The sequence below is a fragment of the Mastacembelus armatus genome, chromosome 4 (assembly GCF_900324485.2).
Source record: "Mastacembelus armatus chromosome 4, fMasArm1.2, whole genome shotgun sequence".
In the NCBI taxonomy this organism is placed as follows: Eukaryota; Metazoa; Chordata; class Actinopteri; order Synbranchiformes; family Mastacembelidae; genus Mastacembelus; species Mastacembelus armatus.
The window spans coordinates 20,492,156-20,518,561 of record NC_046636.1 but is presented as its reverse complement, the minus strand read 5'-3'; the positions used below and the strand labels follow the sequence as shown (position 1 = coordinate 20,518,561).

At 41.2% G+C, this 26,406-nt stretch overlaps 2 protein-coding genes across 7 annotated transcripts; both read right to left on the bottom strand.

Moving 5' to 3' along the window:
* Positions 1 to 811: 811 nt before the first annotated feature.
* slain2 (SLAIN motif family, member 2) lies at positions 812 to 17,245 on the bottom strand. Of its 6 annotated transcripts, none has more exons than XM_026304759.2 (10): positions 16,521 to 17,245; positions 13,889 to 14,031; positions 9,076 to 9,243; positions 8,807 to 8,980; positions 8,360 to 8,713; positions 8,089 to 8,238; positions 6,878 to 6,961; positions 5,073 to 5,111; positions 4,414 to 4,621; positions 812 to 2,514 (listed from the first exon to the last, which is right to left on the bottom strand). In XM_026304759.2, the coding sequence occupies exons 1-10, from the start codon at positions 17,003 to 17,005 to the stop codon at positions 2,451 to 2,453; spliced, it is 1,869 nt and encodes a 622-aa protein (XP_026160544.1). In that variant the 5' UTR covers positions 17,006 to 17,245; the 3' UTR covers positions 812 to 2,450. The 6 variants fall into 6 exon arrangements, with proteins under 6 accessions (XP_026160544.1, XP_026160543.1, XP_026160545.1 ...); XM_026304758.2 differs by having other exon boundaries at positions 815 to 2,514; positions 6,878 to 6,964; XM_026304760.2 differs by lacking the exon at positions 5,073 to 5,111 and having other exon boundaries at positions 815 to 2,514; positions 6,878 to 6,964.
* A 390-nt stretch (positions 17,246 to 17,635) lies between these two features.
* On the bottom strand, positions 17,636 to 26,406 carry anapc4 (anaphase promoting complex subunit 4). The gene is made up of 28 exons (XM_026304757.2): positions 26,162 to 26,406; positions 24,594 to 24,709; positions 24,399 to 24,504; positions 24,168 to 24,300; positions 24,012 to 24,086; positions 23,888 to 23,914; positions 23,730 to 23,774; positions 23,527 to 23,611; positions 22,988 to 23,095; positions 22,718 to 22,888; positions 22,578 to 22,642; positions 22,323 to 22,365; positions 21,033 to 21,109; positions 20,837 to 20,937; positions 20,705 to 20,756; positions 20,559 to 20,614; positions 20,387 to 20,433; positions 20,236 to 20,292; positions 20,089 to 20,145; positions 19,909 to 20,002; positions 19,718 to 19,815; positions 19,191 to 19,252; positions 19,060 to 19,098; positions 18,871 to 18,972; positions 18,721 to 18,798; positions 18,473 to 18,619; positions 18,229 to 18,352; positions 17,636 to 18,023 (listed from the first exon to the last, which is right to left on the bottom strand). The coding sequence occupies exons 2-28, from the start codon at positions 24,699 to 24,701 to the stop codon at positions 17,784 to 17,786; spliced, it is 2,397 nt and encodes a 798-aa protein (XP_026160542.1). The 5' UTR covers positions 24,702 to 24,709; positions 26,162 to 26,406; the 3' UTR covers positions 17,636 to 17,783.

Here is a 26,406-nt window from a genome sequence, read left to right as displayed (position 1 = left end):
CTGTGGTAGAGCTTCATCACACGTTTGGGCAGGAGCAGCCTGTCACTGACAGAGCTGTTCAGTCCTGCAGGAAAGCTAGCTTGGCCAACATCCCCCTGTCTCTCGCCACCTACACTGGGCCCATGGGCCTTTCGAGGCCAGAGCTGGCCCTCTTGATGAGTTTGTCCAGTCTCCCCCGGTTTGTGGTTGAAATGCCAGTATGTAGTAGAATTAATGCCTTAGCATAGTATGACATGAAAATTAGGCCTTAGTGTGTAGTAAAAATCATGACTTATTACTGTATAACATGGAAATAGTGTAGCATACAGCAGGATTCCAGTGCTTTATTTTCTATTACAGAGATTGAAGTCAATGTTCAAACTCCAGCTCTTTCACTTCTGTTACTGAGCTTTTATAGATACATGTGTATTGTAGCATATTAATATTTATTGCTTCACTGGATTAAAATTGAGGCTTTGCTCCTTACCTGCTCATTCCCACAGTGAATCATAGTATTGAGCACCACTAACATTCATTATGCATGAACTTCACTCAGAGGCAATGTGTAGAGTCGACTGAACCCACTGATCAGCTCTGGAATGATAAACTCAATATTTTTGGCTCATTTTGTTAAACCTGCTTTCTGGAGCAGCCTCAGATTGTTGGGTCTCCCTTTTAGAACTAGGTACTTTTAATGGTTTCAGTGCTGAGATTCTGACAAAAACTCCTAAAAAGTGTTTATAGTTTAAGCAGATGTTTACAGATGTTTTGCACATAGCATTTGTGTAAAATGTTGGCCTGTGTTTTTGTTCTAAAAAGTGTATAAAGACAGAACAACTTTTCATCTTTTATTTGAAATGTGACTTTACATAAAGAAACTGAATGTCATGTTTGTGGATATAAAAAAAAGTTCAATAACAAAAACCTTCACACAAAAGGTGTGGTATGTCTTTTTGCAACATTTGTTCTAGCATCCCAATGAATCTGAGCTTTGACAGAGGCACCTCTCGCTTTAATAAATAGTTTCATTTACAGAATGAGTAATTAGCTATAAATATGAAGGCGCATATTATTATTTTAAAGCAATAATATATGGACTGATTCAGTTACAAAAAAACAAACAGGCAAAGCAGATCAGTCGAGCAGAGATGCAAAGTTGCAAAAAATATTTAGAAATCCAGAAACTGGCACAAAATGATACACAAACATGATGTTCAAACGCAAGTGAAACTTTAAATTATAGGCACTAGTTGAAGAACACCCACCACACCAAATACCCGAACACCTTCCCAAACACTGGCACATCTTTTGATTCTTTCTCATAGCACAAGAGGTACAAGCCAGACTAAACCTATTGATCTTCTTCAGGATATTTTTCGTTTTTTTTTTTTTTTTCATGGTATGAATGATACACACTGGCAGATCTGTTGTGGGATTTTGATGAACCACATCAACGTTTTCTTGGTTTCGCTGGATAAACGTATTAATGGGAAAAAATGTTTTTGAGCTCAGGTTTCTCTCGAATTGATTTTCAGATGTTTGTTTCAGGTCAGACATCACTGCAATCTGACCTGAAACAGACCAATCTAAGTACCTCAATGGAAAAGTATATCTCGGTAATATGTGGTACAGGTCAGACCTGAGGCTTTGGCTGAGGCGTCATTACTCACCCAGGTTTCTCTGAAATCCTGATTTGACACTTTGAAAACAAACCAAAAAAAAGGCTTTGGAGACTTAGCTTGCTGTTGAGGTTCGAAATGTACATTTTAAACAACAGAAATCTTAAAACAAAATACTGATATGGATACATGACCATAATCTGCTTAAATAATTTGAATAAATAATTTCCTAAACAAACTTGTGCATACATTCTTGCTGATTTTACAAGAGGAAAGATTCTTAAATGTCATACCCACACCGAGGTGCTTACACTGTTGCAAGACATCAACAATTCTCTAACATTACAGGACAGTTCACCTGCACAGCATCATCATAGAGATCACTCACCAACATCTGTTAAACACAGAGCATAAAGAGAGAAATGTGTGAAAACATTTCAACCTGAGGGCGGTGAAAGAAGAAGAAGAAGAAGAAGAGGGAGCGGGAGGAAAGCTGGGCGATGTAGTGAAATGACTGTCTGACACATGAATGCAGACAAACCAAGGAAGGCAAAATTTCCTCTGCAGTGGAGCTGGACTTGGGCTTCTTTCTTTGGCATTTTCTGGGCCGTCTGCAGTACATGCCTGACCCCTCCAGAGCCAGCCCCCGCAGAGAAACACGATGGGAAGTCTTCTTTGACGTGATGTGGACACTGTCCTCGCCATTTCTTTTTCATCTGATTTGTGTATATTTTGGGACTTAGTCTCTTGTTCTCTTCACTGTAAAAGTTACCTAGGTAGATAAAGTGCCCTGTTATAATGTCTGTCCCCTTGTGTTGTTAGTTTGACTGGAGAGCCCTCTGCTGGCCAGCCTCAGTAACAACCTTCTCTCCAGTTGTCACCTGCACCACTGAAGGTCCGAGGAGCAGGAAGAGATCTGAGAAAAGAAAAAGCCAGTTCAGGGTTGATTTCTGCTTTAATGGTGTCTACAGGAAAATCTGGACGCACATCCTGAAGACCATGTGTTTGGAACATTAATTAAAAGACTCCAAAAGGTTTGTACATGTAAAGTTCACTTTGTAAAATTGTACATTTAGATTTCTGCCTGCCAACTCCATTGTACAGGTTTGTATATTCAGTCTCAGGCTTCCAAAACTTATTGTCATAACCTGTGGGACAAAGGTACTGCAGGGGTGTGTGTGTGTGTGTGCACGTGGTTTACTGACTTTTGACAAGTTGTGTGAGCAGAGCTTTGTAAAACACTGACACAGTCTGTAAGAAACCTCTAATAAACCCAAGGCCAGATAAAGCTACAGGTGGACAGAGCTGAACTTGGCAAATAATGACATTACAGCAGCAACAGTTTAGATAGTCACAAAGTGACTTACTAACTGATTCTGACCATCTAAACTAAATCCAAACTTCAGTTGGCTCTCAGTGCATAGGTGGCTATCACTAACAATGAGTTGCCAGTATAAACCTACCTCTATCCTCCTTTCAGTCTCAACGTGCTGCAGTGACTGTTTTACCTGGCTGTGTTAAGCCGGTGGCTCAGCTGGGATGTCAGTGTCTCCAAGCTTGTAAAAGCTGTTTAGAGTCCCCCGACTGTCAGAACAACTCAGCCAACCATGATGCCGATTGGTCAGAAGGTCAACATGCTGCCCTCTGCTCACAAAACTTGACTAAATGTGTTAACACACACACAGGATTTTTTTTTTTTTTGTCTCACAGATAATGCCTGAAACATAATGCACTAGCTCGCAATCAGGCAGGAACCAAAAGGTACTTCCTTCCAAAGTTAAATTTACAGATAAAACCTTTTTGGGTCTTACTGTGAAAAGAGAAACCAAGCGCCTTGTGCTCACTGTGGCATTTTTTACCTGAGCGGTATCAGCTTTACTGAGCACAAACCTAAGCCCGATCCTTTGCTTTATGTCAGCTGTCACACAAATGTTGTAAAGGGAGCATGATGTACAGGATGATGCACTGTGGAAAGATTTGAAATCAGAAAATAGAAACTGTCCAGTAGCCCATTGTAATGCCTGCACTGTGAGCACTTCATGAGGAAGTAGGAGCAGAGCTACGTCCAATGCTACCAGTTCGAGAGGATACATAAAAAAAAAAGACATTTTACTATAATGTATATAGCACTGAACGGTGTGACTTGAAGTTGTTGCTACTGTGAAGGTTAAAGTTAAGTTATTATACCACTATTCCAGTGCTGCACTAAGCAGAAGTGAGCCATTTAACACATATTTTACTTTGTTTACTGGGTTATTTTGAAAAAAGGAAATGAAAACCAACACAGCACTAAATGGAACTGCCATATAAAAATACTAGTAGTTTGTTTACTTTAGTCTATAAAAAATAATAAACAGCCAATTTCTTCAGGCTTTATCAATCATAAACACTGGATTGATTTGAATAACTGCACTGTACTTACTGTAATGTACTTAAAGTGTGCACTGTACAAATATGTAATCTAAGAAAATACAAGGATTGGATTGGAACGCCATATTGGCAGATGCTAAATATAAAATTACTTGGACTGGGCTCGAGTGATTTAATATTTGTATTATGATCATTGGTTTGACATAATGATAAATGTTTATGAAGGTGATGGATGAGCTATGACATCACTGCTGTGATACTTTATAAGAACCACCAGATGTAAACAATATGCTGTAATGTTTCCATCCTGATGAAGACCCACTGAGCTCAAAACCAACAGGACCGCTTTCATAAGGGCTTTTTACATAATCCTTGTTCAATGAAGGACTTTTCCTTTCACACCTTTTTGGGTCCAATATTCGTAACATGTCTGTGGCGTACATACCGGCGCACAGGCTGGGCCAGTCTGCTGCGGGGCAGAGGAATGCTTCCTCCGGTAGAAGCACTGGGCCGGGGCAAACCACTGCGGGGAGGAGCCAGGGAGCGGGTTGGAGTAGAGGTGGCAGAACTGGGGTTAGGAGTGGCCTTGACAGGCTGCCTCAGGGTCAGTGGGGATGGTGTAGCAGGAGTTCGCAGCTTACTGGGAGAGGGGACTGAGCAGACAGAGCAGGAATATAAATGGATTATCTCAGAGTGAAATTTATAAAAGCATATTTTAGACTATCAGGAGTTTAACAATGAAGTAATGATCAAGGGCACAGTGATGCACGGTAGATCTAAATATGATGCATATATACAAAAATCAATCAAACATGGAAACATATAGGTCTTAACTAACCACATCTAAATAAGTCAAACCTGTTAGGATGTAAATGTAGGATTTAATAACAATTTACTAAAAACATTACTGAATCAATAGCTAAGGCCAAATAACAGTTTGCTACTGTGATTCATGATGTGGTGACAGAATGAGGTGACACACACACACACACACACACACATCATATACTAGTGAAAACCAGCAGCACATGTCAGCACAACATCGATACACCCACAGAGTGGAACCACAGTCACAATAGTTAAAAACCCTCAGTGAATACTCACTAAAATCACCTTCTTCTCCAAAGCAACAGGAGAGTGGGACTAGACAAAGATGAAGACAACAAAGACAGGCCTTAATTCAGTGCAGGGAGGAAGGTGTTGAGGACGGGCTTTAATGTTGTGTCTCTTACAGCTTGTTTGATTTGTTACACTCAGGTTACATGGCCAATATGAGCAATGATCCAACTGGCCACGTGGAAGGTTTCTTGAAAGTGAGCTTTTGACATGATGAATAGAGACACTTCAGCTGTGGACAGTGATGGAACACAGCTGTTGTGTAACAGCTGCTTGAGTCCACAGGTTTAGCAGATCTAGAACTATTGCTAAATATTGCTACTTACTGGTGGTGTTGCACTGGACTACATTATAGAGGTGTGTCTAATATTCTGCCCCATCATATGGGTAAAAAGGCCATTAGAAACACCTATTATGATGCAGTTCAGTAAAACTCCACCTTCAGCTATGACTCTACTAATTAACATATTTCCGAGCTGTTGTGTTTGAATGGCATTAGAGTGTTTTCCTATGAGGAAAGACAGATGAATGACACTGTAAATACTGATACAGCAGCTTCAGAAAGTATTCAGAACCCTGTACTTTTTGCACACTTTACTGTGTCGGACATTTTTGGAACCAGCACATGACAGCCTGCATGTAAAAGACTCTGATGGCATGAGGGAAACTATTCTCTGGTCATATGAGACAAAAACGATTAACCCATAACCGTATAACTCCAAGTACTATGTCTGGTGAGCTACTCCTCACCTGGCTCATACTATCCTTCAGCAGCAGGAACAGGGACACTGGGCAGAACTGAGGGTAGGATGAATGCAGCCAAATGCACAGAGGTCAAAGACTGACAGCACACATTTCATAACAACAACGACCTGAAGCAAACAGGCGAGACAATGCTGGAGTGACGTCAGGACAAGTCCCTGACTATCCTTCAGTGGCCCAGCCAGAGTTCAGACTTAAAGCCCACGGAATCTGTGCAGGGACCTGAAGATGGAAGTTCAGACACTTCCTGTCAGGGCTTGAGTTCATCTCCAAACTGTACAAATCCAGGTGTGAGAAGTCCTACCCAAGAAGACCTGAAGCTGTAACTTCATCAATTTAAATGTGAACATTTTCTAAGAACAATGAAGTGTGCAAAAAGAGAACCGGTCTGAATACTGACATTCTGATTATTACCATGAACCAGCAACAGCAGAAAACACCATTTTGACATTACTGGGTCTATATAATCTTATTTATTATTAAGTTTTTACAGAAATACCTAACAACAGTACCTATGGGAGTTATAAACTTCAAGCTCATCTCAACCACCAACAACCACTCTCCTTCCCTCCAGTGATGGAGAAAACAAAGCTGTCTGAAGCGCTCAATCAATACTGAGGTTTCAATAAATCTGAGTCCATGATGCAGGTTAGTCAGAATACACAGTCTTAAGCTTCTTTCTTTTTCTAAGTTTGATCAATAATGTTTGTATTATAAAAGCAGGTCACTCTACAACTGTGTTTTTAAATAGCCAGGCAGAATGAGAAGTATATCTATTTATCCAAATGTTGCACGACACCTCTCTCTGACGTGGTGAAGTAAGGTCTCAAAACAAGCTGTCAACTTCTGCATGAATTCAACTTCCTCAAACCATTTGGGATCCATATTATATAGTTATTTTATCATTTCCACACTATGTGTATCAGCAGTCTGTACCAGCAGCTGACTGTATACAGTACATCATAAATTGTGCATATATCTGTGTGAGATCGATCCCTCAGATTCCATTTGGTTTGGGAGCAGGCTGTTACCTCGCAGAGCAGTTGGGCTTTGTAGGAGCTGTTTGGGTTTCGGGGAGGAGCGAGAGGGGGTTGAATGTCTTGGGAGTTGAGCTGCTGCTGGAAAACAGGAACATTTTGGCACTGAAGTCAGAGATTTACAATATTACTCTAGAAAAAAGGGGATCCTCAGGTGTTCAAGAGCAAGGTGCAGTTTGGGCCACAAGAGGGCTCTACAGCCAAACATTCACAGGAAGCTTCATTCAAGGTGAAGGAGCAACAGTGCCAGGACAGGATTAACAGCCAGTCCACCAATCTCAGCAGAGAAGAAATACCAAAGAAGTCAGCAAGAGAGAAATTTAGGTGTCTTACATGCCCAGTACAGCCAAAGCTCAGATAAAATAAGCATACAACTATTAGGATAGCAAAACTGCCAGCTGCCTTTTCAAGGTTAACTATACAAATTAAAAATCAGCTATAATGTATAAATGGTCTATGTTGTCTCTTAGAAGCCTGGTTAAAACATGTTAATGAAGTCAGTACATGTTTAACCAGTTGAAACCTGCCCTCTGACCTATCTGCCCATAGTAAAAGAGGAATTCCTGTTTCTGGCTTAACAACAATCCCATTATCTCTATATCCCCTGACGGGATTAAAGCAGGTGGATAGTCTTAAATCACTGAGGTGGGATGGATGCTGAGCTCTGAGGGAACATAAAACTCTTGGACACAAAATGAAAAACAATGTTACTGACACTGATAACAGGAGCCACTCTGGGTTCTCAGTGCTGCTGGTGTCATGCTTTTAACTCTGTAAGATGACTGTGTTTCTTTGAAGTGAAAGTTATGCCAAGACAATAAGAGGAAGGAAGCATGTGAATAAAAGATATTACAAAAAGAAAATGATCAAAGAGGATCCCCAACACCGCAGCCATGGCACTACAAAGCAACGCAGCCCTCATCCTGTAGGTGCAGCCAGAGGAATGAACAAGATAGCTACTCGCACAAAGACCAACAGGAGATTACACACAGCCTGTCATGTTGTCATATTCAGTATACAGTTACTTGGACTGTACACTAGAGATTATTCAGCAGGCAACACAGTGATGATCAGTAATCATTAATGTATCTGACAATCTGATACTGGTAGCAACTGAAGCACAGTTTCATTACAACTTTGGAATTTATGTAATTTTCTGTTGAATTTAATAAAATTGTGATATAAGGGTCAGTCACCATACTCACTTGCAGACTGGCTCTGGTGTCGGGGAGAGCCGCCATTTGGCACTTGTAGGTTAGACTCACAGCTGCGGCTGTTCTTGACGGGCTCTGGAGCCTGGGCCACTGCTGCCGCTGAAGAGCGTGTGAGGTTGGGAAGACTACGACGCAGCTTTTCTACAACAGCAGTACAGGAGAGAGTTAGCTGAAGTAATCTGACAGTGCCCAGAATTATCACAGTCACAAACACTGCTGCTAAAAATCTTGTCATACTTTTTAAAGTAAATACTTTAAATACCTTCATTCTTCACCACACTGGTCTGCAGGTCATGTCCATGGCCTTGCAGCGAGTGGCGAGGCTGCTGCAGGCGGCTGATAATGGGCTGAGGGGAGCCTCGGCTGTGGCTGTAGTCAATAGAACGAGCAGGGGAACGCGAGCGCGGTGAATTCCTGGGGGAGGCGCGTGGAGAGTGTCGAGGGGAGGGGCTGAAGCGGTTGGACGGCAGGTGGAAGGCTGGGTGCACCGCCTCCTCGTCATCCTCTAGACTTTGTGCATCTAACTCCTGGTCACTGAAGGTGCTGCGCCGCAACGAGTGGCAGGAGGAACCCGAGCTCCGTCTGGATGTTGTTGCAGCGTAGTCCTGTCTCAAACCTGACAATAAACAATGGCAGTGTAAAAAAAAAGTGTGTGGTTACAGGTAAAGTGAACAGCACCACCTGCGATCACAGTTGTACAGGTACATACTCTCTTCCTGCATGCGTGCCATTATCTGGACATCAGTGACATCATTGAGCTTGTAAGTAGTCGAGGAGCCCACCGAGTCCTCATCCATTTCTGACGTGCTCAGTTCACTGTCCACTGATGACTGTGGACTAACTGGTGGAGGGTTCTTCTCTGCTGCTGTGTTTCGCTGGTGTGCTGGAGAGAAAACCACTTATGAACATTTAAATGCTGCATATTCAACAACAGTGACAGATATTCTGTAAATGAGTGACCTGTAGAGAGACCCATACCTGCATTCCCAGGCATGAGCTGCTGCCTGACAATGGGCACTCTGCTGGGGGTTGAGGAGGGGGAGTTGAAGCCACTGCTGTAAGGGCTGTTGGCGGTGTTTGTGCTGTATGGGCTTCCATAACCCTGCTGATTGATGGGGCTTCCATAGAAGCTCCTGCGCTTGTTGGCTGTAGATGGAACAGCACATTACTTTCAGTAAACATTAAAAAAAAGGTTGATTTAATAATAATGGTTCCTAGGTCCACAGTTCAAAGTCCTTGGACATTACTCAACATTAGAACAAGAGTAATAGTTTTATGCAGTTTGAAGATCCACTACCACAATATTTATAGAGTTAGAAGCTGATTAACATTAGTCGTGTCATTTTGGTCAGAAAATGTCTATATGCAGCTAATTTGACAACATATTTTACAATGTATTAATTAGGAAGATAACATATACATAAATTCAGCATCATTATGCACTTTCAACAACGGCATCACTAACACCCAAAGTGGGTGTGATGAGTCATTCCAGATTAGTCTTAAATATAATTTTATTTCTGTAGAATACAGAATATATGTTAAATACTTCATTCTGGGGAGTTAGAGTTAAAAGTGTCAGTAGATGATGAAAATAAGGTCAGATAAACTTTTTTAATCCACAAAGGGAAATTCAGGCTGTACCAGATGATCCCCTCTAGAAACACAACAATCCAAAAAAAACAAGATGTTGCACTTGACACTGTGTTGCCTGTCCAGTATATTAATACCATTACCATAGTCATACATGGTAAGCTGTGACTAAACCTAAAGCCATTGGTATTGGACTACAACAGTAGCATTGTCCGCTCATAGCTGGCACCTCTATAAAAGTCTGCAGTGTTCTGGCAGTCTGGTCGAGTCTCTTAAACCATATGCTGAGTGTGGGGCTGACAGAGTTTCTACATCATTAGCTGGGAAAAACACTAAACAATACACGCCATTCAACCCATACGCACAGTTAACAAAAGCACAAAGCGGTTCTCTGTGAAACCCTGCGGAGCAGCAGTCAGAGGCTATAGTCTGCAGAATCCCTGGTCTCCATCATGAGATTAGACTCTGGACAGACTGCTGATCCAGTTTTGTGGTCAGATGGTTGGTGTCTGAGTGCACCTGTGTACCCATCCTTCCATTTCTTTCTTTCTGACCGGATGTGTTTACACAGCTGGGTGGTAACTGGAATAGAGCTTTTTAACATCAGCTTCCCACAGCACTCCCTTCACTTTATTCCTCTCCCACTCTGTCCTGCTGCATTATTTAGAAAATACCATCATGTCCACTCCACTGCCATCTGCTGCTTAAGAATGTCAATGACATAGGTCTGTTAACACTATGCACCTTAAACCATAGGAGGCTTTGTTTCCTACTGAAGAACAGTCAGGTTCATCTGGGCAAACTGCCATTGAGTATCATCCATTATCTTTACCATTTATTCCTATCAATCATAGCAGGGGGCTGGAGCTAATCCAGCTAAAACTGTGGGGTGCAACCTGGACTGATCACAGGGCTGACACGAAGAGACAGACACTCACATTCACACCTACAGCCAATTCAGAGCTACCCTGCCTGTCTTTGGACTGTTAGAGGAAGCCAGAGTAAATTTCAGACAGCCTTGATTAAGTTCAAAATCTTCAGCTACATAGCTGTCAAGCTCCACTGAGTGGTTTTGTGGTTAAAAAAATATCCTGCATGGACGCACCACTGACAATGACAATGACACATTAACAATTTTGTTTATATAGCACTAAATCACAGAGCAAAGCTTTTTACATAGAGGAAAAACCCAACAAATCTCTCTTGAGCAAGCACTTGATGATATCTGTGTTTCTTTATGTACGAAGGAGCAGAAAAGCTCTTTGAAAAGCTTTGATGAAGAAAATCTACCTCTTGGATCTGTCACAGTGGGGCTGCAACTGACATGACCCCAGCTAGGAGTTCTGTGTTAAACAGTGTGAAGGTGGTTGGATGACAGCGTGTCCTGTCAAAGCAATCCCTACCAGCACACTAGAAAGAGACACCAATCTAAAGGGATCTGCAGCACAGGGACCAACTAAAATAGAGCGTCCTCAAAATTCTCATGTCCTCAAAAAAGGGAAGTCATGGGAAGAGAAAAGAAGTGATGTTCCTAACCACTGTGTTTGATGTCATTCTGACATTGTACTTAGAGGATTTTCCATCTTGGCTTGTGAGCTGTGGAAAGTTCAGGGCCGTTTCCACAGCTCAACATGAACCAGTACAACAACATCCTAATAGAAACTGAAGGAAGTGGAAGACAAAGCTTGGTATTGATGTTTGCTTAATAATAAAAAAAGATTTAAAAGAAAGCATGGTTTAAACCAGCTACAGAGCGCTTGGAGCCCATCATGAGAGCAGCTCAAACACAAGCTTTTGTAAGATAAATACCACAAAAGAGAAAAGGGACAAAACTGGCAGAGACATTTAAAAAAGAAGCAAACCAAATGCACAGTATGAGGTTGAAGAAAGGCCAAAGCCTTTATGAGCAGAAATAGGTCAGGTCAGCTGTGTGACTCTGACTTGCATGTGCACTGGATCAGCAGTGCAGGACAGCTGTCAAAGCAGCGCTATGGAAAAATGGGTTCCTTGTAAATCTCTGGCAACATGTGTTTTGACTGCTATCAGACTATCAAGAATAAAGACAAGAGATTTAACTGGTGCAGTCAACTCAGGCAAGTATCACAGCAATCTCCTCCCTGTTGTAAGTTATATAACTGAGGCACGTCATCTGGGAATGTGAGCGAGGGTGTGCACAGAAAAAAGGCTTGGTCACTGCTGATACATTAAACTTAAGGTCAGTGAAAATGTGGCAGTGTTATGTATGTGTGCTCTAGACATTTTCACTCTCATAAGACATGAGGAAGACTTTGCTCAAGTCTACTCAAATCTTCCACAAGTTCAGATTTTTTCCTCTGCAATTCCTTCCACGCAAACTCAACCAACTCCATGGCAACAGGGTTTCCATGCGCCTGTTAGAGACCGGGTGTGAAGGAGAGTAGCCGGGAGCCATGAGGGTGTGTTTGTGGTGAGTCTCTCTTTCACTCACACACACTAACACTCTCAGAATGTGGAGCTGAAGATATATGCTCAAGTTGTCTCTCGATTTTTACAAATATCTTTACTAATGCAGTCACTTCAGTGCATTTGATTTAAATGTTTGCACCACATGGCCAGTGATCACAAGTCTCAACTGAGAATTTCAGTTTTGAAAGGCTTTGTGGAAGTGATGACAACATCACTGCAGACTGAGGAGAGAAGTGAAGACAGTGGGGGAGGGGGGATATCAGTGGCAAGGGAGATCTTCTGGCCTATGGAGGATGACGATATCTTCCTTCCACACCTACAGTGATGATATCACCACTAATGAGAATGCTTTCCACAACCCCACTCAAGTAGTTAGACAGATGGTATTCTTTGGTCATCATAGGTCATCTTAAGAAACAATTACAAGGTCTTCAAGCCCGATGCGCCTTTTCCCTGTTTACATGTTCATAACATAAATCTGATCTGTGCTTTCAGAGGGCCACTATAATTGAACCCCAGTACATTTGGAAGAGGTGTTTGTGTGTCCAGGTGCTTTGATGATTTTGCACAACAGGGCAGAGATTACATTACCCCCCCCCCCCCCCCCCCCCCCCCCCCCCCCACCTATTGCTCAACTCGATCTGTCACATGAGCATACCACTGTCAAAATGGAAATGACCCCTCTCAGTTTAGCTGTGAGGATCTGAGGCCTGTACATGTACTGAGGCTCTAACTATTATTAGTGGCAGTCAAAAGCTCAGAAAACAGACAGAACTATAGATGAGGTAGACCTGAATAGTATTTTGTGCCTGAAAACAAAGGAAAAAAAGTAATGGTTTGTTTATGTACACTTTATAATGTATACAGTTTGAAACTATTTGAATTGATACTAGAAAATGAAGTGAAATCCAGGAAGTATGACTGAGGTATGATGAAGTATGATTTATGAATCCCTTTCACATTAATAGTATTCAAGTTTGTTCGATGAAATGTATAGCTTTGAAAGTCTGACAATCACTTGCCAAACATCCAATCACATTTCTTGAGAAGATACTTCAGGTTGCACTGCACTTTTGCCAGCTCTTCATAAAACCACAGCATCTATTCACTGATTCCCCTTACAAGTACCTGTGTGTAGTTCAGCTCCCCTTTTGGATAAATGGAAGCAGGACCACACAAGGGAACACGTGTGATGAATCATACATCCATCCCTGCTTTGTTTGTAATTAACTGATGTAGTATTGCGTTTTGTTTTTTTGTGTGTGCTTCAACAATCAATAAAGGAAACTTCAGGGCTATCAGAGGGGCTCACTCCCAATAAATTAAGAGCTTTTGTAATAAAAACAACCGTCACAACATTTCTATCCTTCTATTACACAACGAGCATGAAGATCTGGATCAATAATTCTAGATTTGCCTTATATCATGTACAAGTGACCTTTCAAATAATAATAACAGCTTTGCCCAGCTGTGGGAAATCACTGCTGTGCTGTGTATGTTCCACTTTTAACACTGTGCTAGTCAGGATTAAGGAACTGTTTTGTTTTATTGTAGTCAGCAGCAGTTTTATCCAACTATGAGTGCATTCACAGTGAACTAGAATTACTTTTATGCTAAAGATGAAAGCTTCAAATACTGTTATGCAATTAGAAAAATGGATGCAAATGATCAGTAGGACACAGACTGACAAATACAGGGAGGCTTAAAACTGCTGCTGCCATGAGTTAAAACTGTTTATTTCGGTGCTGATTACCTGACATGGTGAGGTCCAGTCTGTGGATCAGGGAGCGCTTGGCTGATTCCATCTCAGGACTGGGGTTGTCCAGAGCTTTGCGACACCATACAATGGGACTTAGAGCTTTTTGTAGGGGACTGTTCAGTTTTGCCTCATATAACCTGGAAAAACAGGAACAGCATATAAAACTGACACAGCTTATTACATAAAGGCAACACACACAGTCATTACACAAATATGAACTGTCTCTTCCAGTAACAGCTGACCATGGGAGCTTACACCTATCACACCTCATATGAGATGCTCGACCTGACAGCTCAGGGAGGAAATAAGATTCGTGGGATACCAAGTGTTTTGGCATTGCTTTATCGCAGAATTCTGCAACAGCAATGACACACAGCATTGACAGGCAAAAAGACATCTCTCATCTTGCTTAGCGAAAAATTACTGTTTGATTCTGATCTATTTCATATTTCAATATCTGAAATCTCACGGCCCATTAATTATTTAAAAATGAAAAATTCCACCAGTTCAAAATGTACAGCCAGGTGACTTGGAAATATCTTTTAGAATCAACAGTATAGTCTTGACTTTTAAAGCCCACATGCTAATTTAGCAGAAAAACAGTGTTCTCTGTGTCTGGGGTCTCCATTAGCAATGTGGACGTTCAGCTGCTGCTGCAGCAAACCTGATGAATGAGCAACTGTTACTTGGCCGAATCATCTTAAAAAAGTCCTTACATTCAGCGCTTAGTCAGCTGCATTGACTGAAACTGTCAAACCCTCCTAATACTCAAAAAAAAAAAAAAAAAAGGGTGACCATTATTATCTGTTTGTCAAACAAGTAGTACAAATGTATGATGTTTCTTTTCGAGAGAGAAGAAGAAAAGAGAAGAGTTTCCCACTCAGAAGAGAAATCTGAGTCAGCAGCTGTGAGCTCTGTTGCAGCCACTGAGGAAGCCTTTTATGATGCGTATGATGTGAAACAGGCGAAGCTAATGCAGAGAAACACAAGTCTGAAATCTGGGACTGCACTTTTTTCATTGTTTATCAACACAACAACCATTATCCACATTTGGTACAACACACAGTCGATCTCCAGCCTACAGACATGACAGCTCTGGCTTCATACAATGATACATGTCATGTCCACATGCAGTATCAGGAGTGTGACAAACACCTACTGATGGGCCGAGCCCTGCGTGAGCAGGCAGCATTTTAAATCCAGTCGGATGCTAATTCAGGGATTACAGGAGTCTATGACAGGAGTTGGCAAGAGCTGCGCACTACAGGGTAATCCCAGATATCAATCTGATCCCCGAGGCAGACAAACAGCCAGGGTATAATGACACTGGCTCTGTTGGGCATGAGTGAACAATGAACATGGTAGTCTGGTGTCGAAGGCTCATGAGCTGACATGGGCACACTGCTGCAAGCAGCGCAGGAAAGACTTGGCACGATTGGTAGAAGAAATAACAAATATTTCATGAATAGAATAGAATTTGTCACAAAACACTGACTGCAAAACATCTTTTACTGCTGTCACATGAGTGTTGGCTTTAACCAAATACAACCTGGCTTTGTAGTAACATTAATAACTCATTTAGCTGCCTCAGGTGCTACACCCTAACACTCCTTATTACAGCGTATTTTTCACAGAAGACAACAATCAAGCAAACCTTCCCTGACAAAGCAGATAACAAGCCCCATGCTGAGCGGAAGACCCATCATTACTGTCATGTCTATTCAGTAGATGATGCTCTCAGAAATAACTACCCCAACAGACCTTCTGTAAACCCGTCTACGTCTGATATCCACGGTGTAACAAAGACCTCTTCAGGTCTCTTTGAGTCAGGATAAGAGGCGAGATTTGGACAGCACCACAGAGTTGATCATATTCTAGACTACAGTTTCAAGGATTACACTACTAATTGTGTCTATGCAAAGCCACCAAACTCCAAAAAAGCATGATTGCTCAGCACTGGAGAAAATAATTGAAAGCATAATGTAGTGGGGGAGACCAACATGAAGTCAAACGCTAATCTTTGTCATTGTCTGTAATCCCTGTAAACACAATGCTACTGATATAGCTTTTATCCCTACATGATGCGCTGACAGTCCTATTTACCCTCTCTTACTCTCTCACTGTTGCAGAGTAGCTGTGTGCCAACTGGTGTGCAGGAGGGACTTCAGAGCAGGAATATAACCATGACTACCTCTCCCACATGACTGCTGGGCAGAGAAACAACTTTCACTTTATATGCGCACCCTGATCACTGGCAAGCCAAGTGATCTGCCACATCACAGCACAAGATGATAGAGGGTCGTCGGGGTCCTGAGTCTGAACCTCAAAGGCTCAGTCTCAATAACACAAATGCACAAGCCAACAGCAAGCTGTGAGGCAACGTATTTGGCACTGGCTTTATGACAAAGCATGTCTATTATGGTCACAAGTATAAGGGCATGGCGGCCAAACATCATCCGTCAGCTGGGGATGCACAGTGAGGCTCTTTCAGATTACTTCAGGCGTTTGTCATGGTAGCCAATGTGTACAACAGCTGCTCCCAGGCAATCACAGCTGTCACCCAGCAGTGAAGACACAAACACGGCCGTAAAGGCAATATTCACCCCAACACAAGCCTGTCACTCACCAGCTGTCCTCGTCTTCGTTTAAACAATCCATGTCTTCCAGATCTAAGATTTCCACCTCATCCAGGATTGACGTCTCCCCTTCATCTGTTAGGCTCCCGGTGGTGTCTGAGTAAAATGAGTTCATGCTGGACATCGAGGTGGCAGCCGATGCCCCGTCACTTTCGTACGCCCTCCTGAAACTGATGCCGTCATAAGACAGTCTGGGGCTCAGACAGCGGTTGTTCTCCAGCAGCCCACCGTAGCCGCCTGTTCCGACGAACCCCACCCCAGGGTAGCCGGCCAACCCGGCTGACATCCCCACTGACAGGGACGACGAGTCGTACCCAGCGCTGAGAGGTCTGTGGTTCCCTGACATCGCTCCGGACGAGGACAACATGGAAGACCTACTCCGGAGCTGTTCATTTTGCTGTTCGAGTTTCTTCACCAAGTCCTGGAGCTTCCGCACCTCCAGGTCCGCGTTGATATTGGAGTTGATATCCTCCATAGTGGCTCCTCAGCCCAACGGAAATATGCGGCGTCTGCGGTATTGTTAGTCGTTTCTCTACCCACAGTCTCTTACTTTTTGCTTACTTTACTGTTGTCTACGTATTCAAAGAAGACACTGTGGTGTTCCGCCGACTTAAAAAGCTCAACATCGTCATCTTCTCCGGTTATCGCTGCTCACGGGCAGGGTCGAGGCCATTTTCAGAAATACTCGTCACCAACTGTGAGAGACCAACAGGCGGCGGACTACATACGTCACTGCGCTCAGTCTCGGGGACGAGCACGTAACCAACACCTATTTCCTCGTGCACACATACTCACAATGGAACAAGCGCGTTTATTGTTATTTTGGCACAGAAACGTGACATTGATGAGATTAGTCCGAGATTTGGAAGCCTGTTTTGATCAACACCGTGGTGTTCTTTATCAGCGCCTGTTTAATCACAGCATTTCAGCCAGCTTCACTAACGTGTCATGAAATTTAAATACAAAAAATACTTTGCTTCCTTAACTTGCTGATTAGGGCTGTGTGCATTATTCAGCTGAATTGTTTTTAGCAGCTGAGCAATGCATTTCCTATTATTTCAGCTTATTAAATATATGCATGAGCAACCCAGTGACTTACACTGCAAAAAGTATTAGAAATAGAGAAAAATAACACTAATACCTGCACAAACCTGTTTAATATACAAACATGTATTTTTCAAAAATGATGCAAAGAATATTTGTAACAAAAAAATGGAGCTGAATCGTATCTAGCATGATTGTTCGTGTCAGTCTTAAGAGACTTCCAAGGCTTCTTCAGACTCCAGATGCTCTTCAATTTTTTGAAACCCATCTCCACCTTCCGCTCCAGCTTCACCTTCAGCCTCCGCACTCTCCTCTCCCTGCCCCTGGCTGCTCATGGTAGTTTCCAGCCCATCCTGGTCAGCACTGGCGTTCTGTGAGTCAGCTCCCTCGTCATCCTCGTCTTCTACATCCATCTCAAAAACACGTATGTGCCTCAGATTGGCACTTAGCTGCCAGGAAAGAAAGAGGGAAATGTTTGGAAAAAGTCTACTACACTCATTCATTGGTATGCCCCTGTTGGCGGAAACTGTTAGAACAAAGAAAATGGATCATAAATTATTGATCACTGAATTAAATATAGCAGCATGGCAGTAAAATCAATTCATACATAATATCCCAAAATAAAATATACTGGCAAGTCTAAATTTAACTTACCACACAGGCCACTTTGCGGATTCCATTGACAGCGACAAACTGAGCCTTCATGTTCTCCAATTCACGCCACTGATTACCCAACACTAGGGCTTGGCATGGGATGGCACTGCTCTGCTGATCCAATCTGATAATACAGGTAACACAGGGACAGGGTTAAATTGATAGTCTTTAAAAACAGGAAAAAAATCCACTAAATTCTGAAATATATATTTTATTTCATGATTGTGAAACAAACTTAACACACCTGAGATTTGACTGCCAGTTGAATTCAGTCTCACAGCTGAGGGTGGAAGCAAGAGGAATCTGGGCCAGGACACGCCAACTGTTGTACCCTGATCCTTCCAAGAGCACGGTTAGCATCTCATCATCATAGAAACGCGCATCCAGGCAGCTGTAAACATAATGAGATCTGAAAACAAAAATCCTGGTAAAACTATCTACTTCCTACTAGTGACATCTTTACTAGCAGAGGACTATGGGCTGGGCACTCACTGGGCTGCAGCATCCTCATCTTCTGCATTGTCAAGACGGTGACTGAGGTCAACTGACATGACACTGTTGGGTATATGTCTGCACAACCAAAACAAACTAGGTCAAATACAGACAAAGAACACACATTTACATGTAACAACAGAAATATACCTGTTTGGATCTGTTCCTTTCCGTAATAGGTACAGCTTGCAGGGTGAGATCTCTGGCATGCAGAACACAACATAATGCATTTTTCCCTTCTTGTCATTCCACCTTTTTGACAAACAAGAAATATCATGAATACATGCCCCAGGCTTTCTGTTACAGATTATTAGAAAACAAATGTTTTTGTTTACGTACAAAGATGGAAGTTCAAAAAGTCGTGGAGTGTTTTCAGAGCTGAAAATTCATTTTGAAAAAAATACAACTTTAATCACATTAATTTTGCCATTTGTCAAATAATGCAGATTATCAGAGACATGAGATTATACCTCTCTGGCACAGTGTACAGGGGCAGGAAGGCAGCCTGTTTTATCGACTTCCCAATTACTTCCTGCATACACATAAACAATTAACATGGAACATGGGAGAATAGTCAAATGGGCTAAAGTTTACATTTAAATCTTTAAAACCACTCCTAAAAGCCAGTATGGTCGTCTTTTACTCAATACTATTCAATTACATTTTGCATTGACAAATAAACTATAATGTGACTACAGGGTGTGTAAATTGCTGCAGGAAGGCATTTGATCTAACTACAGTAAAAAGACAATGCTGTTTATATTCTCTAAGTCTATCTTGAAGCTACATCTGAGACTGTTTCATTTTCCATGAACTAGAGCACAGCTGATTGTAAGCCAGAGTCTCCTAACTGTTCCTAAAAAAAAAAATGGAGAGAGGCCCAGACTTTGAATGTCAGAACTACTGATATTTGTCACTATGTTTCATAATTGTTGTTGTTAGAATGAAACAGATGCAAATCTGAGAATGAGCAAGATGCAAATTACTGAACACTTACTGCAGGTTTCTGTAGACACTGCTCAATCACATTCTCCATCATCCTCTTGACAAAGTGCAAAGACTTTTGTGGATATGATGGAAACAGCAAAGGGCTCTCTAAAAAAAAAAACAACAAATATTTTACCTGTTAATTATGTCTGTTTTTACTCACAGTTCTTCTGCACTTCATACCTAACAATTACAGCCTACCCTTCAGGTGCGAGCTCTCCTGCAAAAACTTCACCCACTGGTTTCCCTTAGTGTTGGGTGGAGACACAAGGTCATCATCCTCATCCTTTAGGTACTGTATATGTATGAAAGAAAAACCTAAGTGTTTGAAGACAGCAGATTCACTCAACACTTAAAATGGCACAAAACAAAACCACTGACCTGACCAACTCGTTCTACATTGAAGTACTTCCCTTTACGATCAAAGAGTTTTTCATTCTGTTAAACCAAAGAGCAACCTTTGTAAAATGCTACATAAATGTTTTAAAAATTAAATTCCCATTACAGTGCTATTAATGTTGAGCTCACCTCACTGAAATGCTCAGACAGGAAGTCGGCAACAAAGGCAATGTCCTTTTGAGTCATCTAATGGATTAACCAACATAAAATAAATAACAATCCTAAAATAATTTCAGCAGCATGTTAAATATTACAACTTCAGCAGTGTGAAGAAACTCACTTTGTTGAGTTCTGGTGGTACATGCTCCTCACACATTCGTAGCATCGCTGTAAAACCACAACAATAATTATAATTGAATATATGGGATGTTGCTAACAACTGCATGCCAAAGGGAAAGAATATCAGACAATATCTGTTGTCTTGTATCAGACAAACTAATTTCTCTTCTTACCTACATACAACCACCGGAAAAAGGCTTTGAAGTTCTTCATACTCTTGTCTATAACCCTAAATAAGAAAATAATGCAGTTTAAATCAACATAATATGGAGTTATTAACAGTATAAGATGCAAATGGATCAGACACTTGTGAACTTACTGCAGAAGTTCATTAGCTTTTAGAGAAAAGGAGCCAACTGCTGTGATAGCACCTGAAACCACAAAACACATATGATTACTGGTGACAAAACACTTCATTTTAAACCATCATGTAGGTAAGGAGATGTGGTACCTTCTATGGCTGTGGAATCCAGACCAAGCGGCTCAAACTTTTGCTTCCACAGGGACATACCTTTCACCTCACTGAGGTGAAACAACAGTGCCTCACAGCCACTGCAAGCAGCACAAGGGATGGACAGGGTTTAACTGAAAAACACTCTGTCAGCAGGCTCAGCAAAACTGATGAGAAATAAATGAATGAAAAAAACCTCTGCAGGTGACTGATCACTAGCTTCTGGATGCTGGAGTATGAGGACTCCATGGACTGGCCAAGCTTCTTCAGGCCCTATGATGGAAAACAATACACACATACAAAAAAAAAAAAATAATTACAAAAAAAAAAAAAAAAAAAAAAAAATCAGATTTTTATCTTGCAGACTCCTGTGAATAAAATAAGCCCACGAACAGGCATGTTTTAGACCTTCGATCAATACGAAAACCAATGGCAGTCACAACACAACACAGGTAAAACCCACCCAAGGTTTCCAGCACTGTGACGCATGTATACTTGCTAAGGGGCGGGGTCTGACAGAACTGTTGCCCTGACAACACTGCTGATACACATGGTGGGCACAACGTACAGGAGGGCAGAGGAGTCATATTTCATATTTCACAGCATGACATCAGGCTCGAGCTACAGTGCTACGTTTGTGACGATGGCTCAGCACAATAAGAAGTTACTGTGCAGATAACAGTTACTGTGTAGTGCTAAGGATGCTAGCGCCTCACGTAGCACATAGGCCTAAACGTGCGCATACGCTACAAGCACGCATGCATGTAGGCCGTTTGTAGTCCAGTAGTCGTAAAACGTGTCTGACTGGCTGACTTTGTCAATTAAATATTAACATCGATTAATAACTTTTCCGCATTGATTCAGAATCGTTTTAAAGTGAATAATGATGCATGGAAAAAAAAGATTATTTTTTCCCCACCCCTACTCTGGACAGTCACCATCCAAACTGACCGAGCATGAGAGGATTCGCAAAGAAAAATGGGGGAAAATCCCACAATCCAGATGTGCAAAGCTTGTTGCGTCGTACCCAAATAGACCCAAGGCTGTAATTGCTGCAAAAAGTGCTTCAAAAGGGTCTGAATTTCAGTTTTTCCTTTTTAATAAATTCACACATATTTCTAAAATTCCGTTTTCACTTGGTCATTATATGTAGATTAATAAGAAAAAATGAATTTAAAAAATTGTAGTATGAGGCTGCAACATCATAAAATTGAAAAAAGTAAAAAGTAAAGGGGGCCTGAATACTTTCTGAATGCACTGTGTGTCTGCACTACAAGAACAGAAATTGTCAGAAAAACAGAAACTGAACTGCAGAAAAACTGAATTTAGAAATTTAGTAAGAGCATTTATATGGGCTTGATCTGTCCAGGGTGTATCCCTGCCTTTCACCCAAAAGAGAGCTGGGATAGGCTCCAGCAGATCCCTGTGACCCTGGTTAGGAATAAGCAGGTATAGATGATGGATGGATGGATTTATATGGGCTCACCTTGACAGTAAGCTGGTTCATGAGAAAAGCCTGTAGTTCAGGGCTGCATGGAAACAGGGAGACAGTGGTAAGAAAAACTTGATTCTTCCCCACAGCCACATGCTGCATGACATGTAATCCAGTTCCCACAAACCAAAATAAAACTGAAAGGCAGTTTACCTATCCCAAGATATTCTGCCACCATCTACAGGTTGCTCCAAGCACTGCAATATGATAATGAGCCACAAATAATGGTAGACTTGACCTTTTTCTCACCTTGATTGACCCCATAGCAAAAGCTCCAGAAACTCATCCTGAACCTGGGTGCTTGTGTTCTTTTCCTAAAAAAGTGGAAAACAAGATATTTGTTGACATTTATTTGGCTCAAATTTAGACCACAATCTACAACTACTAACCTGAACGAACTTGGTGAGTCGAAGATCCATCTGCATGAGGATGTCCTCCCAGGCTTCACACATGCAGGTAAGTGAGAGGTGTAGGTACTGAAGCAGGGTGGAGATGTGGGTGAACTTACGTGCCATCCTGGTCACCTCAGGCAGACAGTCTGACAACAATCCTGTGTCCAGCTGGGTGACAAAGACATCCGTTAAGACAAGAAAATGAAAACTGCATGTTGACGCAAAGAGGTAGACAATGGAAAAAGTTAGTTACTGAGGCCAATTTACCTGAATGTAGCAGATCTCTGGGTTGTTATCAGCAGACCTGACCTCTGTGATGATGGACAGAGACTTGAGATCGCTTGACAGACTCAAGCTGCGACAAGTTCCTGACAACTGTAGTGTAATTAAAGTATGGAAGCAAGGAGCAAGAGTTTAATTACATTTTTGTAACATAATTCAGATTAATTCATTGATATCTAATATTGGATTTTTGCCTCATAGGCACAATTCTTCAGCCTTCAAGTCAGAAATGTAATCTAGAAACATGTAAACCTTTATTAATCTGATTTTTTCACAGCTGATTCTACTACTACAGTAATATTTAATGCCTACATTTGTTATGGTGTTGTTTAGAATAACACTTCGTTGTAAGAAGGTACTACAGTGCAATAAAAACTCCAATAAGTTTTAAATTTAATAGCCAATTTCTGCACATACATTTACTGCAGGCTATAAATTATCTGACTAATAAAAAGTATCTATCATCTATGGAAGCATTTCAGAGGATGCAAGAGACAATTCCTATAAATAAATAAAATACTTACTCCTGTTAGAGTAGCAATCTTGTACATCCCATATGCATAAAGCTCCACAAAACCAGAATCTCCTCCAAGAACTAGTACATTCAGCCTGTTTAAAACAAAACTGGGTCACAAAATAATTTCCAGTCCATTCCATTAATTTAAAACACACACTGCATTAAAAGGACTCTCATTTTTCTGCATGTCACTTGAACATAATCATTTACCTGACTTCTCCCAAGAGATTCATTATTTCATCTGACTTTTCCTCACTGGGAAACAAATATAAAAACACATACAACTACTATTAAAAACAATCAACACATACACACAATCACAGATAAAAAATTGATGATGGTGAGTTACACATTAGGAAGTGCCCAACCTGAAGATCTTTGATGTTGTGCTATAGCTGAAAATAAAAAACAAAAAAAACAACAGTAAATATTATTTAGTTACCTAAAGAGTTACCTTCTTTTAGACTGATGTACAGTTCATTCTACCCTTACCTCTTGGGGAGTGTTGGTAATTTTGGAAGAAACTGTCTGGATTCATCCTCTGAGTTGTAAAAGGAGCTGAGGACACTGAAACATGTGAAAAAGATCAAACATTCAAATTACTCTTGAAATGTAGAAGTTCTTCATGTCAGGTGTGATCACACCTACCTGTTCTCCTCCATCACCTCCATCCAGTGCATGCAGGTTACAGGGTTCTGCACTGGAAACACATGGAGGATCTCTGCTTTCTCAACACCACACAGCACCACCTGCTTGGTGTCTCCCAGGCTGAAGGCCAATACTGAGAAATAAATTATCAATACATGTTTAATACTTCAAAGTCCACATCAACAGGCACATGGTGAAAAAAGGTAAAAGATGCATGCAGTCATTTCTCACTTTTTCCATCAGGTCTCCAGGCAAGTGCGGTGATCTCCTTCCCAGTATACTCACTGGGCGGTAAGCTCCAAACACGCTGAAAACTAGCCAAGCGATGTAGTAGCAACTATGAGGAGACATAAGTCATAAAATTACAAGAAGTTATATTTTCAGTGTTAAAAAAAAAAAAAAAGAAGTAGCTATTTTTGAACTTACTTCTCCAGTTGTGTTGGCCAGGGCAATCAGATCCCGTTTGGGAGACCATGCCATACACAGCACAGGATTAGGAAGTTGTTTTTCTCCCACTTGTCGAAAGGCAGGCATTGTGCGGTCTGGAAAACGTGAGTATATATCATTATGTGAATAACAGAAAGTAAGCTTCAATTTGGACGACTACATTTACTTATGTTCTGCTGTGATGGTGTAATCTTTGGTGTTACTTACACAGCCTTGCTTGTGTCTTTAGACTAAAGTACAGCTGCTGGATCGGCAGTTTATTTAATGTTTGACACCTGATTACTATAGAACTGAACTGATCGATTACACGCAAAAAAATTAATCAGCAGCCATTTTGTTCATCAACTAATCATTTATACAACAAAAATGGCAAACAAATTTGTACTCTTTGATTGCACACTGATTATTCAATATTACATTTCAAACACCTTTTTCTTACAAATTAAGTATTAAGCATAGAAATTATTTATGAGAGTAACCATTGGTTAGAAAAATTGTTTGAATGAATATAATCATCTAACAAAATCTAATATCCAAGCATTTTTGGAGCGGTAATGAAATTCATAATGATAAAGTACATGAACTATACATCGATCAGCCATAAAATGACCAGGAGTCAATGCAGCAGCAGGTTGACACTTGTGTCACTGCAGTTCACTGTACATCTTCTGCAAATGTGTTTGCTTCCATATTTCTACTGTCAGGAAGAGACACACACATTTGTCCACTATTCAGTGAAAAACATCAAAATGAGTGAAAGCTGCAATTATGAGGACAAGTTAGAGATCTTTTTTTTAAAAAACAAATTCAACATCCTCAGCAATCTAGTTGTGATATCATCACTACAGCCACTGAATGTTTCTCTTCACACAGACCAATCTACATAATTTCAAACATTGCAACAAAGTTTAATCGACAGTAGGTCAACCTGGTCATCAGTGAGCCCGGGATTCCCATTACCCTGTCATTTCTTCACTGTTTGTCCTTCCTTAGACAACTTTGGGTCGGGACTAACCACTGCAGACCAGGAACACTCAACAAGATCTGTATTTTGGGAGAAGCTCTGACCCAATCATCTAGCCACCACATTTTGGCCCCTGTTAAAGCCACTCACATCCTTACACTTGCCTGTTTTTCCTGCTTCCAACACATCAATTTTGGTGACTTAAATGTCCACCTGCTGTTAATATACCCAACACACTGGCAGGTGCCACAGTAACAAGATAATCAGTGTTATTCACGTTAGCTGCCAGTGGTCATAATGTTATAGATGATCGGTAAATATTATTAATAATATTAATATGATACAGGACGGCCAAATAAAATACCCTTTCAGACGAGACAACTAAGCCGTATGTCCTTAAACTGTGGGGGAAGACAGAGTACTTGTCTCATTTCATTATACGTTAATGTGTGACTCCCCAGGGTTAAAAATATCACCTGGCCACACGTCACGCAGAAATACAGAAACGCAACTGTCTCGTAAATACAAAGGTTAAAAGATAAGCACAGGTAAATACAGCTAGCTACGACCTAAACCCACTTACCGTCTAACGTTACCGTTAGCAACAGACGTACCAGGGTCGGATTATCGATCGATAATGTTGACAGAAGTCCGAGGCTAATGTACCGTTCAGGTTGTCCAAGCAGAGAAATGTGACTGCAGAAAACCGCAATGGAACATAAATGTGTCAGACACACCGCGCTCAACCCTGCTAAATACTTTATTTAATTTAATGTTGACATTTCTTCAAGACGCCTTCACAATTATAGCGCCATGTTTTCTCTTCGA

Excerpts from the sequence above, each read along its gene's own strand:
- slain2 (XM_026304758.2), bottom strand. The coding sequence starts at position 17,005 with ATGGAGGATATCAACTCCAATATCAACGCGGACCTGGAGGTGCGGAAG. Across the intron at positions 5,112-6,877 it reads AAGCCCAACTGCTCTGCGAG|TCCCACTCTCCTGTTGCTTT; the intron begins GTAACAGCCTGC and ends ATCTTTGTCTAG. Across the intron at positions 2,515-4,413 it reads CTGGCCCAGCCTGTGCGCCG|ATCTCTTCCTGCTCCTCGGA; the intron begins GTATGTACGCCA and ends TTCTTTTCTCAG.
- anapc4 (XM_026304757.2), bottom strand. The coding sequence starts at position 24,701 with ATGCCTGCCTTTCGACAAGTGGGAGAAAAACAACTTCCTAATCCTGTG. Across the intron at positions 19,099-19,190 it reads CTGTACACTGTGCCAGAGAG|CTCTGAAAACACTCCACGAC; the intron begins GTATAATCTCAT and ends ATGAATTTTCAG. Across the intron at positions 18,973-19,059 it reads CTTTTTGAACTTCCATCTTT|GTGGAATGACAAGAAGGGAA; the intron begins GTACGTAAACAA and ends TTTGTCAAAAAG.